The sequence below is a fragment of the Mytilus edulis genome, chromosome 1 (assembly GCF_963676685.1).
Source record: "Mytilus edulis chromosome 1, xbMytEdul2.2, whole genome shotgun sequence".
NCBI classification, from domain to species: domain Eukaryota; kingdom Metazoa; phylum Mollusca; class Bivalvia; order Mytilida; family Mytilidae; genus Mytilus; species Mytilus edulis.
The window spans coordinates 78,069,880-78,085,696 of record NC_092344.1 but is presented as its reverse complement, the minus strand read 5'-3'; the positions used below and the strand labels follow the sequence as shown (position 1 = coordinate 78,085,696).

The 15,817-nt window shown below is 32.4% G+C and overlaps 3 protein-coding genes across 3 annotated transcripts in view; 1 reads left to right on the top strand and 2 right to left on the bottom strand.

Moving 5' to 3' along the window:
* LOC139491014 (cell surface hyaluronidase CEMIP2-like) overlaps window positions 1-4,536 on the top strand; it is a 41,032-nt gene extending 36,496 nt beyond the window's left edge. The window contains exons 20-24 of the mRNA XM_071278259.1: window positions 581-783; window positions 1,454-1,624; window positions 2,403-2,574; window positions 3,588-3,707; window positions 4,293-4,536. Coding sequence (XP_071134360.1) covers window positions 581-783; window positions 1,454-1,624; window positions 2,403-2,574; window positions 3,588-3,707; window positions 4,293-4,340 — 714 coding nt within the window. The 3' untranslated portion in view covers window positions 4,341-4,536. The remainder of the gene's footprint in view (window positions 1-580; window positions 784-1,453; window positions 1,625-2,402; window positions 2,575-3,587; window positions 3,708-4,292) is intronic.
* A 3,242-nt stretch (window positions 4,537-7,778) lies between these two features.
* Window positions 7,779-10,963, bottom strand: LOC139490997 (hepatic lectin-like). The gene is made up of 3 exons (XM_071278238.1): window positions 10,829-10,963; window positions 10,175-10,259; window positions 7,779-8,059 (listed from the first exon to the last, which is right to left on the bottom strand). Exons 1-3 carry the CDS (start codon window positions 10,931-10,933, stop codon window positions 7,851-7,853), a joined length of 399 nt encoding a protein of 132 aa, XP_071134339.1. The 5' UTR covers window positions 10,934-10,963; the 3' UTR covers window positions 7,779-7,850.
* Window positions 10,964-13,452: 2,489 nt separating this feature from the next.
* On the bottom strand, window positions 13,453-14,841 carry LOC139484295 (trophozoite exported protein 1-like). Its single transcript, XM_071268060.1, has one exon. The coding sequence runs from the start codon at window positions 14,839-14,841 to the stop codon at window positions 13,453-13,455; it is 1,389 nt and encodes a 462-aa protein (XP_071124161.1).
* Between the last annotated feature and the right edge of the window lie 976 nt (window positions 14,842-15,817).

The following is a 15,817-nucleotide window of genomic DNA, read 5'->3' as shown; positions in this document are numbered from 1 at the left end:
GCCTACAAATTCAAATATGTCAATGCTATTCTTTAATTGGTTCGATTGCCAATAACACATATGATTCTCTAAACCAATTTGAGAATAAACGTTATAGGTATTAACCATAATGCATTACTTTGTAGACCACATAAGTGTGATAAAGGTTTAAGCAGACAATTGTTTAAATAGTGTTTTTTTGTGAAATTCCTTACCGTTCAAAATAATAGTTTTGAATTTCAGCTAGTTATTTACATTAACATCAGTTCGTAGCGTCACATTTGGGACAAGATCTGCTAACTTTTGCAAAGCACCTTTGTTATATAGGGGTTTGTGTTGCTTAGAGTGTAGTTCTTTATATTATGATTTTATACTATTCTTTTGTTTTGGTCGTTTTGCGCCAAGTCATTGTCAGTAGGTTTTGGACTTATTAGTAAAACCTAAATCGGTATCTTTCGTTTCTCTTTTCTTTTTCTTTTTTTTTAACGAAAATGAGATATAAGTTGGGAAACGAATTTCTGATGTTTTTTTCTTACCATATAGATTTGATTTATTTTATATTGGAGACACTGAAATATAAATGTTAACTTTCTTTCAATAGATAAGAGTTCAAGATAGTTCCTCAACCAATGATGCACACTTGGTTACCATGGTACGTGATGACGTCAGCACGGCAATGATGGAGTCTGACATGGCACACAATGCTCCCTTCCTCGTAATACTCGGTGGACAATACAGTTATTCGATGTTTTTCAATAATCAAATTCCGAATCCAGTAAAAATCTTAACAGAAGCAGTTTCAAAGTAAGACATTTTCCGAATACTTTTTTAAATTGCATTTAACGTCCATCTCTGCACATTCCAGTTATTTAAAGACGGATGTTTGTCTGCGATTGCTAATTATGTGTCCACTGGTAGAAGTTGAATAAAATAGAGATGATAGTAGAAATATTTGAAACAGTCTCCCCTTTCTGACTTGTAAAATGCAGTGCATAACAATAGTCTGCCAATAAAAAAACAATTCTGTCATATATATCTAAATGAAATAATCAGTATTACCAAACTATTGGTTTTATACCGTTGTCATATATATAATGTATAAATATGCAGTAAGTAATTTTTAATTTCAAATTGCACTGTGATACATAAGTTTTCTTTAAAATGGTGTTCTACCAGAGACCAATTGTTTAAGATATTTCTGATTTTACATATTGAAAAACAAAATAATAATGACAAGTAAAATTAATAGTTAAAAACGGGACCACTTGAATAACATATTTTACATGTGTACAAAGATGTCTTTTGAAGATTAAAGAGAACGTTATTGATTGTGATTTTACAAGAAGAGAAAAGTAATCCTGAAACTAACACAATAAATGGCAACATTGATAGCACCTTACCACATTAAGTGTAACTGTATTTAAGATATTTCAAATGTTTTATTATGATATATTCACAAATCATATCATTGTAGCTCAGGTTACGTGCGAGTCGGTGTCTGTTTGCCACCAAACGCAGATTTTCAATTGAAAACATTTCATCCATCGACGTTCAAAACAATAGACAAATGGACTCTTGTAGATGATGTTCATGATCTCGATTCCGATACAGATGGTGGAAAGTATTTCTATGACAAAGACACAGGGTACGTTACTGACGTATTTTTATTTAAGGCAATCTTCGTCTGACAACATTCGATAAAGGCATGAAAATATATACTGTACTTGCAGCTTTCAAAACAAAGCGAAGTTTAACGCAACTCCTCAAAAAAAAAAAAAAAAGACGGAATGGTAATAAAAAAAACCCATGTTATTTCAGAAAAAGTATCACTTAAAAGGATTAAAATTCTACTTTGGACCAAAATTATTCGTCTACATAAGACTCATCAGTGACGCTCAGATCAAAATAGTAGACTCATCATAGATACCAGGATAATATCATATAAATGATTCATCAGTTATTTCCACCGAATAACAGTTACGGTGATGACTGCTTTACCCCTATTTTGACGATTTTACCTATTATGTCTGTTTTTGTTTACGCATCGTTGTAAATATAATGGAATTTGATGCGACTGTCATACAAGTGAGAGGTATAGCACTATCAAACCAGGTTCAATCCACCCTTTTCTACATTTGAAAATGCCTGTTTTAAGTTAGGACAGTTGTTGTACATTCGTTTAATGTGTTTGATCTTTGGTTTTGCCATTTGATTAGGGACTTTCCGTTTTGAATTTTTCCTCAGAATTCAGTATTTTGAATTTTACTTTATATAGATTGACTGACAAGTATATTCATCAAACGTTTTGAGATCAATTTCCAAACGTTGATAAATGATGAAGTTTTTTCTTTAACGTTTATTTTTCCTTTTCTTAGCATTGAAATCTTATTTTCATTTAACTACTTGTATATGTTTTATTAAAGGTACTTCGCCACCGTATTCAGAAATCAAAACGATTTTTTGAACGATGAATATCATCCAAATCCTCGCAACAGGGCAATACAGCTTACAATTGATATTAAAAGTGGGGATAGAGCAGGCAACGATTGTCTAAATAATGCAAGAAACTCATTTGGAGATCTCAGTCCAAAAGTGGTAAGAAATTGCAATTAACTCGCATGCTAATGTCATTGAAGTATACTTTATGAAAAAAAAATATATTGTTCATACAAATGATTTTATTGAGTTAAGCTTCAAATTTGCCCTCCAAATAACTGGCCATTCGAGTTATGTTTTCAGTAATGAAAAAGATGACACATGAGAAAGAATAAGAATGTAAAATAACGATGTTTTTATGCCCCTTTAATGGGCATTATGTTTTCTGGTCTGTGCCTCCGTCAGTCCGTCTGTTCATCCGTCCGTTGTTCGTCCGTGCTTCAGGTTGAAGTTTTTGGTCAAGGTAGTTTTTGATGAAGTTGAAGTCCAATCAACTTGAATCTTAGTAAACATGTTCCTTATGATATGATCTTTCCAATTTTAATACCAAATTAGAGATTTCCCCCATTTTCATGGTCCATTGAACATAGAAACTGATAGTGCGGATGGGGCATCCGTGTACTTGGGACGCATTCTTGGTTTTTTTAGAGATTTTCCAGAGCTAGGGTTTGAACAAAGAAATAAGTGAGAACAAGGTTTTTCTTTCTTTAATTATGCAAAGTTTTCATTTGATAGATATATCTTTTAAACCATTTAATCATTTTATCGTGTACATGTGGTTGGAAAATATTAATTTCAAAGTCGGAACGAAAATTAAAATTTTTTGATAACATGCATTTAATTTTAGTTCATTTTTATGTTTTGGAATTAAGTATGACGTTCATTTTCACTGACCTTTTTGTTTTGAGGCCATCTGAAGTCCGCTTACAGGTGTGGGATTTCCGTGCTGTGTTGGTGACCAATTGGTGGTCGTCGGCTGTTCTCTGCTCCTTGGTTGGGTTGTTGTCCTTTTGACAAATTCCCAATTTCCATTCTGTAATTCACACATGCTATATAAGTTTGTATATTGTTTATATGTATATGTTCTCTGGAACAATTGTTTTAAGAAAATGAAGTATTCATATTCAGTATTCATTCTCAATTTTATTACTGATATTGCCAATTCTTGTTAGTCATTAAAGAGAAATCTGAAAGCCTTGCTGAGGAGCTTACTCAATGATGTTCGAGCAAAGAGATCTATCAGTGGAGAAGATAATAACCGAGAAATCCCAGCAGACGGAGCAATCCCATCTGTAAGTACTATATGTTCTATGTGTTATAGGAAGGCTATGGTTTAAGTATAACAATGTCAGTAAATATTTTATACATCCAAGTATAAAGATTGTTTGTAAAGCATAATCCTAAAAGGCTTAAACACGGTCAGTATACTTAATATAGGACGAGAGAATGTAAAATATATTCGATTAGTGATTGGCTGTGTAATAGTAAATATCCTTCCAACAATTTCATACTTAAACTTTTTAAAAAATAACAACACTTTACATGCGTCCAAAACAATTTTCTGGATTAACGTTCAACAGGAGATCTCTAAGTCAAAGATTTGAACGCAAATAATGTATAAGAACCGAAACAAGCAGTACAATAGTTCATCATTTGTATGACAAGTGCATCACTTGCAAATTTAACAAAACGATTTGTTTACTTTAAAGTTTGTAACTTTATTAATCTTTCTTTTTTTTACCTTCTAATGGTTAAACAATTGATTAGCGTATTTTTGCAATGTTAAAAAGATACACTACATGAGAAATATGCGAGGGATGATGCTGAATAATTCAAATTGAAGACATGAATACATATTTTTATATTCTTTTCGTCAGGAATGGGGAGCAGGATCAACACATACACCATGGGTTACTCCAGCTTAAAGATGATTGAATATGCTACATAACCTGTATTATGGATGATGACTGGACCGAAAAGGATTGCAAATTCCACAATTGTAATGAGAATGAAGACATATTGCTTCTTTATCATTTTCATTTTTCAATCGTGTATTTAAAAAAAATCATATTGCTGATGTCAATGTTTTATATGTTTCGTAAATCAAAATATCAGTTTTAAGATGTCTTTGTGTCTATAGCACTATCGTCAATAAACCTTCACGATGAATTCTCTCAAAATCAAAACGTCAAAGACCATGATTGTGTTAAAAAAGGTAAAATCACAAAAAACACTGAACTCAGAGGAAAATCAAATCGGAAAGTCCCTAATCACATGGCAAAATCAAATGACAAGACACATACAAAACGAATGTACAACAACTGTCATATTCCTGACTTGGTACAGGCATTTCCAAATGTAGAAAATGGTTGATTAAACCTAGTTTTATTGCACAACCTCTCACTGTGTACGACAGTCTCATCAAATTCATTTATATTTACAATGATGTAGTAAAAAGTAACCATATCCCGTCTCTCTAGCTTTAATATATACCAGCTTTCATAAGTGTTTGATATGAATTTAAATTTGCACTCCTGTTCTCGTACTATGGTAAAAAAAATGTTTCTGTTCCCATTGATACTGTATAACTAACAACAAAATAATTTGCATTAACCTGTGCACATTATTCTGTTTGGCGTTTTGAGAAAGGTCATGAAGACTATGGGCTATCTTTCTGAAATTGTTTACATCTCACCCCTTATTTTATTTATTTTGTATTTACAAATTCTCATCAATCAAAATTATTCGTTCGGTGTATGTTCACTTGTGTAAATATGTCTTTTGATTGAGTTAAACCATTTAAATTGATATTTTAAAGAATATGTATGTCTTTCTATGTGGTGATGTTACACTCTTGTTTCAGGTAAGGGGAAGGTTGTTAAACGTTTAAACCCGTATCATTTGTTTGCTCCTGTCCTAAGTCAGGAGCCTAGTGTTCAGTGGTTGTCTTTGGTGGTGTGGTTCATAAGTGTTTCTCGTTTCTTGTTTTTTATATAGGTTAGACCGTTGGTTTTACCGTTTGAATGATTTTACACTAATATTTGTTGAACCCTTTATAGATTGTGTTTTTTGTGAGTCAATGCTCCGTTCTGAAGGCTGTACAAATTGTGACTTGGATTGAAAATTGTCTGATTGGCACGCATACCACGTCCATATAGGATCTACACAAATAGCCCAAAACCACCGAAGGTTAACTTTGATTTGTAGATGGAGTCAAAGCCTTGTTTTTTATTATTTATAAACGGAAAATTGTAAAACATAAGTTATATATCCTGACAGTGATAAGACCGAGTGGTACACTGGTTGACAATGTATCAGCAGCAGACAAACAGTTCCATTGTTATGATGCAATTTTGGGTACATCACTATATACCTTGTTCATTTGTTTCCCTCAGATTTTATTATTTATACTGTTAACAGTGTTTAATTGTTACATTTTTCTAACCCAATCTGAATCTCGTATGTTTATCTAAAGTCTAGTTTACGTTTTATAAATTGTATTCATGATATTTTGAACATTTTGGTTTACATATTTTGCAGAGAAGGGATGTTGCTATTGGTAAGGTTACAAGAAATAGATGACGAACACAATTGTATATGAAAGGGGTCACTTACGAAGGTTGCGTCTTTGTCTTCAATATCAAGGTCCATCAACATCTGTTTGTGGTTGAAAGTTTAGTTGCAATATATAAAAGTCAACCCTTACTTTACACTCCAATCTACATCTACATGGGAAATCCGTCGTGAGTTGGTCGACTCATCACATGAATATGTTGAAATAAAAGTTGTGGTGTTCTTTTAAAAGATGTACAGGTGTTTAACATATATTCATGTGTCAGTTCAGCAAAAACATATATGGTGATTTTTTATGAATATAAGTGTGCTAAGAGGTTATTCTTGAATGCAGGATCATAATCTGACAAATCGTCAGTCTTGCTGGTGTCATCATGTATTCTGGAATTAGGATTGAAATAGTTGGTGGATCACATTGTGTAAAAGATTGAGAAGCTTTGATTTCGTCTCTCCTGTAATTGTGGTAGTTAAAGGACCTCTAATAAAGATGTTACTATGTCCTGGTTTCGAGCATACTCGTGCCTGATGAATCTTGTTACCCCCTTTAAACCATTTCCAGTTGTTATATGTGGTTTTGAAGGTGTTGGTCCAAAACACTGCTTGCGTAATATAATGTGTTGGTCTTACGAGGGTTATATATGCCTGACGCATTATATTCATTGGGCATTTATTAAGATTCCATTATATAAAGCCTACATTTCTGTTTGCCTTTGTGGTGATTTTTTTTATAAACTTACAGAGGGTTTAACTACAGTATTTGTGGTTTCGGTATAAGTCACGACAAACAACTAATGAAACAAATCATGCATCTCAGACTAAAAAATAAAACTCTATAAGTTTAGATTGGTTGAAAATGGCAGTGCCGGACATGATTGGTAGAGAAAAAAAAGTTTCGAGAACGAAAAAGGATATAAGATTGAGTATACGTTATGTTTACATAAGGGCTTAGAAATACATGACTGATAACCATGTCTCCCTGATTTTAGCGTTAGTTAAGGAAATGAGAAACAAATTACTGAATTCGTAATTTTTCAATCTGTTTGTTCGGAATTCACCATGACAAATAAGTGGATGGTCGATAAATGGCTATCAACTTTCAAGTAAAATTTAACTTTTGTTGGTAAGTCTGGTCCATACAAGCTACAAATATAATGAAACGCTATTCATGCAACTTGAAACAAACGATAAGACCGACAACAAAATTCCTCGTCTATGGTCGTGCACAGATCTTGTTATTCACCATTTTAGTTGTTTCTAATGTGTATAGGTTTATACATCTAATATAAGTACGAAAAACATGCTACTTTTGACAGAATGCTGATGATGGTATTTTTATTCATGAAAAATGTGGTTTATTCATAAGATTAATTAATGTTGTGGCTTTGTACCAGCTTTCATTCCCCTTTAATACTCTAAAATTGTCATTTTGTTACATTTTTGTTAACAATGCAGATTATAAAAATCTGTAAAAATCAATTGTAGAGGTCCCGCCTTATTTGCATGTCATATTCAATTGATTTGTACTGATGTTTAAATGTTGTGCTTTTATATCGTTATCCTAGGTTAGGAGAAGGATTTGCGTTAGTAAGAACATTTATCCATGTCACGTCACCTTTGTACCTGATGAAAGCCAAAAACCTGAAGTCTAATGATGCTTTGCTTATGCTAAAAAACCCAAATATTTTAGCTACTGCAAAATGAACAACAATAAAGACTTATATTTTGAATCATATTTTTTTATAAATAAATTCATGAAATTAAACATTATATGACTTATTTCCTACCAAAGCTTCAATACAAACACATAGTGTAGTAAAATATTGATTTAAATAATTTAGTTTTTTTTAATTTGATGACTTATGTTACATTTCCTTTTCACAGACATAAAGTATTCGTTCATTACAAGGACAGTCGTTCCATCCATCAATTCTCATGTATGCACAGTCTTCACTATAGTTTTCATCATTTGGTTCCCCTTTTTTCCATGCAGTGTATGGTAAACTAGTACCATCTGAGTAACTTATCCAATGACCCTCATGCCACTTGTCAGTTGCATCTATCCAAACGCCATCTAAAATACAATAATATTAAAAATATAAATTGCAAAACAGTCTGAACAGATGATAAGCTCTTTTTGCTCTTTATTTACAGATATACCGTGAACGGCGTACTCAAATGAATGTAGGTGTTATATTCCATTTGATGGAGATTATGGGTTTTCACTCCAATATTAATACCGTCATGTAACTGTAAAATGTAGGAATATAATAAAAAGGCTTTTTTAATAATTTATGCACTATTTCGTTTCAGTCCCAATTGAATCCAACTAGTAAATACCATTAACTGATTTTGCAGTAGACGTTTCCTTTAACAGTTCTAAATATTCATGTTTAGTTTATTTCAAACCAGAAGCAATACAGCTTGGTGGGATTCGTGTTGTTTGTTCTTTAGTTTTCTATGTTGTGTCATGTGTACTATTGTTTTTCTGTTTGCCTTTTTCATTTTTAGCCATGGCGTTGTCAGTTTGTTTTAGATTTATGAGTTTGACTGTCCCTTTGGTATCTTTCGTCCCTCTTTCATAGGTATATCATAAATATATACATGTATATCATAACAGAAAGTTTTGAATAAAATCGGAGGCAAGACTACATATTATAAATTATTCAGAGGATTGTCACGAACATTTTATATCTGTGGCGTATTTCAAATATAACTTCATCGAACTTAACTGATTGAAGGTTGGTAGAGACTAAATACTTTCACTTTCTACGTTATTTTTGTTCTCGTTACATTTTCCCCCCTTATTGCTGTAACCCACCCTATGATAGCTAATGTGTATTATGTTTCCGGTCTATTAGTCCGTTTGTCCGTTCGTTCGTCCGATTGTTCGTTCGTCCGTTTGTCCCGCCAGGTGAAAACTTTTGGTCAACGTAATTTTTATGAAGTTGAAATCCAATCAAATTGAAACTTAATACACATTTTCCTAATGATATGATCTACAGTGTTCACTGAAAAAAGAAATTGAAAGTACGAGTGAGACATACGTGTAGTTTGATCACATTCTTGTTTTCAGTACATACGTTTTAGTTTTAACAGAGTCTACAAAAAAATGTAATTTCTTGTTAATATAATTACAACTTGATTAGTTATAGATTTACTTTTTTATTCGTGTATCTTGCGAATACAGATAGTATTCTGCAAGCGACCACTAAAAAAATCATGATACACACAGTTATGCTCATACACTTATCCACGGATTTGTACTGACGTTAGTTGCATGTCAGGTACAGTGTGTGTAGCATGGTAAGCTTACTCCAAATAAAGGCAACAGTAGTATACCGCTGTTCAAACTCATAAATCCATGGACAAAAAACAAAATCGGGGTAACAAACTAAAACTGAGGGAAACGCATTAAATATAAGAGGAGAACAACGATACAACACTACAATGTAACACACATAGAAACGGACCAAGCATCAGACAAAATCCCACGAGAATAACAAATAGAACATCAAAACCAAATACATGAGAAAATCCCCGATCTTGGTGTGATTTTATTTTTTTTTACTTTGTCCCCTTTACATCTTTTTGTCTATCATGAGCAATTGATTTAGAATAATGTACAATCCATTTACTACTCACTTCTTTCATGGAATTGTGAATGAAATTAAAATTAATATTCATTCAGTAAATCGGAAGAGTCATTTATAACTATGGTAGCTTTGTGTAATGTTTAGTATTATATCAAATATTGTTTCATCAATCATTGAAATTGTTAATTTGATTTTTGTATATGCACATTTGTCTCTTTAACCATCTTGACGAATACTACGTATGCTATTTTTTATTAATAGGATGGTATTTTAACCCTGCTGTAGGCCCTATCACAACAACTAAAGACATTGCAAAATAAATAAATGGTTTCACATTTTAGATAACATTGTATTTTTATTGCTTTCTTTTTTTTTAAAGAAAGAAAATGAAGAGAATATATCTCCACAATGAATTTATAGAGGTATCTTTTACTTAAACAAATATTTCGTTTGAACTCATTTCTAATCTTTTTTGTTAAAAGTTAAGTTAGTCCTGAGAAAGGATTGCAAATATTTACTTGAAAACAAATAAAATTATTCACGTGCCATTGAGATCCATAAAACTATCATTGATTATTCTTAGCATTATATACCGTTTTCAATGTTAGTCTGTAACCATAAATCTTCAGCTCTGTTGTCAACTTTGACTAAATGGCTGCCTTTCCGTGAACACTCATTCTGAATAACAAACATTGATGCAACTTATTGTTGAAAAAACTGATATAAAAGAAATACAGAAAGCAGGATAGTGGGAAACGTTTTTAATGAATGTTGGAAATTTTCACATGGCCTTAATCGTTATATGACAATTATATCACAAGCAGATAAAATTAACTGGCCAGGTCATGCGGAAAGGATAATCAATCAATGACAGACATACATTATTTCGTCTCTGATAGGATACCGTACACTGATTAAGACATCTGCGACCAAGTTCATCTATTAGCCCCTCATTTGCTCCTCACGATTGGCTTCCTGACTTGGAGTTACATATTTGTGTACCCTTTACATGCACTACTAAAAAATGTTCGTGACTTGGTTCGTTCGTTTGTAACTTTCCTTTTTCTTTACTTTCCTTTCCTATGTTAACATTAACACTTCATTTACAAAATTGTATCGTCCTGCCTGCGCCCTGTTAAACGATCACACCATTTAGAAAAAAAGGACCAATTTATCTCAACGCAGACCAGCGCACATCATTGTGATAATTTCTGTATACATATTGTCTTATTTGACATCATCCTTACCTTAGCCTGGTCCCAATTTAACGCATTTTGTAAACTGAAGAAGTAACAATGTCGTTTGTATAATTTCCAACCACGAGGGCAGCTTTCTGTAAATATAAATTTCATTGCATGTTACGCTCAAAGTTTACATAAACTAGTCTTGTAGGTTTAATACCACCTACTCATAGTACGTCCCATCCGGTTGCATACGATAAACGGTCGAACAAATGTTCTCTTGAATATGTCAGTTGTAGGAAATTTGTCCTATATTTCATTGCAGTAAAACATATCTGTGTCATAGAAATATATCTGGGGTGTATCAAACAAACCCCCATTAATTTGTATTTTTTAGTTAGTATAGAATATTTTGGAAACTTGCGGTTACTAAAGATTTTACACAGGAAAAAAAGGGTTGACCATTAGATTGGTTAACTTCCATTGATGTTTATTATGCCCCACCTACGATAGTAGAGGGGCATTATGTTTTCTGGTCTGTGCGTCCGTTCGTGACGTCCGTTCGTTCGTCCGTCCGTCCGTTCGTCCGTCCGTCCGTCTGTTCGTCCGTCTGTCCCGCTCCAGGTTAAAGTTTTTGGTCAAGGTAGTTTTTGATGAAGTTGAAGTCCAATCGACTTCAAACTTAGTACACATGTTCCCTATGATATGATCTTTCTAATTTTAATGTCAAATTAGAGTTTTTACCCCAATTTCACGGTCCACTGAACATGGAAAATGATAGTGCGAGTGGGGCATTCGTGTACTTATATGATGTGTTCAAAGGGAATGCTAACAGATACACTTATACCTGTTAATTTAGAATCAGCTTTCTTTGTAGTCTTTTGATTCGAATCTTTGATTTGCTGGTTTTCTGCAATAAATTCATTTATAAACTTTCATTCAATTAAAATTCATATAAAAATACAACAAAATGAAGTGCTAAGAACAAATCACTGATAAAGTAGAATTACAGCAATATACATATAGATATAGGATGATGTGGTATGAGTGCCAATGAGACTACTCTCCATCCAAGTAATAATTTATAAAAGTAAACCCTTATAGGTCAAGGTACGGCCTTCAACATGTAGCCTTGACTCACATCGAACAGCAAGCTATTAAGGGCCCCAAAAAGTTAGTCTATTTGACTTTGCCACATGTCTTAAAGTCAACTTAAAACATTTTTCATCTTGTTACATTAAACTTTATAATCGGGGCGAAATATGGCCCTTCGCGAACTTCCTCCTCTGATCGCGAATTCAAAATACTTGGGTAAACATTTTTTCAACGCATACAGTATGTATTTCGCACTTGTATAATATTACTTCGTAAATATTCGAATAATATTTTTATCAGATAATTATTTTAACAGAATTGAAAGGCCAGCTAATTCTCAAAATTATATGAATTTTTCTTGTTATCTTTAACCGTTTGAAGTTTAAATACACATTGCTATAAAATGATGCAACTTCAAAACGATAAAAGATATACAAGTATAAGCATTCGATTATTCCCCATGAAAATCATTAACTTTAACAGTATAGTCATTATTTCAAGTGCATTAATGGCCAAATTTTGAGAATAACTGATTGATACTTGTTTTATTTAAAATAAGTATACTAAAGCCAAGGGCTAAAATGATTTCTCACTGGATCAGTTTAGGTGTCTTTTATTTAAAGAATGACTATAATATTGTGTCTGTCTATGAAGAAATAACATAAAAAAATGTGGTGTACACTAAATAACCTGTGTGACAGGTTATTTTCGAGTGTGCACCACTTTTTTTACGTTATTTCGAATACACAGACAAAATATTACCGTCATTTCTTATGATTTAATTCTAAATTAAAAAAAATCCGGAGTAAATAAAGAAAAAACGTTGATAACGTCAAGGTCACATGACAAAACTATGTCTATGAACTGATAGACAAAACACTGTCAGCCAATCAGAAGACGCGTTAGATCCAAAATTAAATCATTGTAACATATATATATATATAACAATTACTTAGGGAAAATCCAGGTTCTCCTGATAGAGGAAGGTTATGCATTGCAGAAGGTATTAGGGTAACCGGAAACTACATGTGATATATACTATTAGTATCGGTACTAGATTCGATGCGGAACTTGTTAATTATTGGTAATATTAATTATATGGAATACAAAAGGCCCCGGAATGGTGCAATTTTTAAACAACACCATTTGTCATATATAATTAGTTATCAAAGGTACCAGAATTATAATTTAATACGCCAGACGCGCGTTTCGTCTACATAAGACTCATCAGTGACGCTCATATCAAAATATAAGTTATATATAAAGATTAACTGCTTTATTGTATATACGTCTTTACGACATGCCGGCTAACCTCGTTATTTTAGTGGTATAAATATTTTTAAAAGTATGTAATTCGAAATACTAGGGATTTTCATATCCCAGGCAGAAAATACATTAGCCGTATTTGACACTTTTTTTGGAATTTTTGGTCGTCAATGCTCTTTAAGTTAATACTTGTTTGATTGTTTTTAACTATTTTGATCTGAGCTTTACTGATTATGTAGACGAAACGTGCGTCTGGCGTATCAATTATAAGTCTGGTACATTTTATGTCTATCCATGTATTAAACAGACATTAAGTAAGTAATACATTTTTACATACCATTCTTCAAACTGATTACCAATGCTATTACGGTCATCATCATTATAGACAAAATACCAACTACTAAAACTTGAAAAATCTGTTTTCTTCTTTCCCTTCTTCTATAAAATCGTTCGTTTTCATCAAAATCTTGAAATCTGAAATCTCGCAAACTGTCTTCGTCTCGGATGCTTTCATATATTGCTTCATTATCTTCGATAAGATTAACTTGACCATCACTGTTCTCTTCATTGACCTCATCAAAACTATTTATAATACTAACATCCGAAATTTCACATTCAACTTCATTGTTTTCGATCGAAGCGTGATTTGCAATAGATTTTAATTCGGTCAAATGATATGAGTCATCGTTATTCTCGTGTTGCCTTCTTTCATCTTCGATATCGTCGAAACTGTTTCTCATTCCGTAGTTTTCATCCAAATTCGTTCTGTCCAAATCTTGTTTGACTTTCGTTTCGGGCTTTAAGTCATCCTTAGTGTCATTGTAAATGTGTTCACGATCTTCCAATGTTCTGCAAATTTTATCTAACAAATAATTTTTATTTTCTTCGTTGTCCGTAGAATCTTTTCTAATGGTGTTATAAACTTGTTCATGATCTGCTAACGCTCTATCATTTGGATCCAATGAACAGTATTGGGTTTCTACATTTTCGGCCAATACAAATGCCAGGGTTTTCATTTTATTCTTCTTTTTCTTTTCGATGGTTTTACTTTCAGAATTGATTTCACTTTCTCTATTGTCACTCTGCAAAGTTATTTTATTAAAAGATTTTTTTATCGGTTCTCCCTCGACAAGGTTCATATTGCCAAATTTGTTTACATCGTCACTCTCCTCAGTGATTTGATTGTTAGTTTTCTCATCTTTTACTGCGAAGGTTTTACGTGTATTCGTTTCAGACCGGTTTTCATGTTGTCCAACAGCTCTGCCCAATTGTCCTTCTATTTGAATTGAAATGTTATTTTCAGTGTGAATAAGGCTTGAATCTTTTGTGTCTGCTATGTCACCATCATTGAACTCATCTTGCTCATCCAATATACTTGTCTTTTTAATTTTATCATTATTTTCTAGAATCACGAGTTCTAGTTTTTCATCTACATTGTATTCACTGCCGATATTCTGACATTCCGTTGCATCCATTGACCGATTATTGCACGAAAATTTCGTATCTTGAATACATCCATGTGCATTCGCATTTCCTTTTGGTTCTTCTTCAGTATTTCCCCCCTCATTACAAAAACTGTAACAACTTTCACGTATTGCACTAGAGTTATTGGTTTGATCCTCTGTTTTGTAGTTGTTTAAAAGGGGTTTACATGATCCTTTAGATTGTTCTAATACTTCATCCTCATATATGTTGATGAATGCATTATTTCTCTCCATTATGAGTTAAACTATATGAAATCTGTTATGTTGTACAGCAACTTTCCATTGATATAGTTTATTCGTGGGGGTTTAATTCAATAATAGAAAACAGGAAAAAGACTTTTAAACATTTATATTTGTTTTGCTTTTTTGTACTTGTTCTCTTATCAACATAAATATTACACAATACATGTGCTGTATGTCAATGACACATACTTCATTTTCTTACACTTTTGAAAGACTAGACGAAACTACGAACAAATTGACAAAATCTGAAAGATTTGGAAAGAATAATTTTTAAATTGAAAACGATTAATTGATTTTTTGGTTTTTGACCAATTTTCAACACTATTGGCTATTTCGTGACGTCCAGTGTTTGTCTGCGGAAGAAACCAGATTACCCTTAGAGAACTACACACCTTTATTTGTTAATTTTAACGACTTGTCCTGCAAACTTAACCTTCGATAACAAATGTTAATTTGGATTCTTGGTCAATATTCTAGTTGTTATTATCTTCCTTATTTAGAAGAATGGAAGTTTTATAATAATAACTATATTAACATGCTGACATATCACAAATGCAGAAAATAACAGTGACAATCAAAATCAGAATATTTGGCTTCCTTCTATCTATTTTCATTTTTTTAATTAAAACAAATACTCTGTTTGCAGTCTAGAACTACGATCTTATATTCAAGGCTATTTGTCAGTGGTTAACGTTAGATATTTCTTTCGTAATGTATGTGCAGGAAATTTTTCTTGTATTTACACAAGAACTTTAGTGTTTAGATTTAAAAGAAGTGAAAATCAATTTCTGAACGGAAGAAAAAACACCCATCCTATTCAGGTACAATTTGTTTTACTAAGGATGTAGTTAAACCTTCCGTTTTACCCTTGTTCGCTTTTTCCCGGCACTTGTGATAGTAGGATAAACGTATTACTCTTTTTGTCTTTTTCGAATTATTTTAGTGTTTCTTGTTATGGATTCAACAA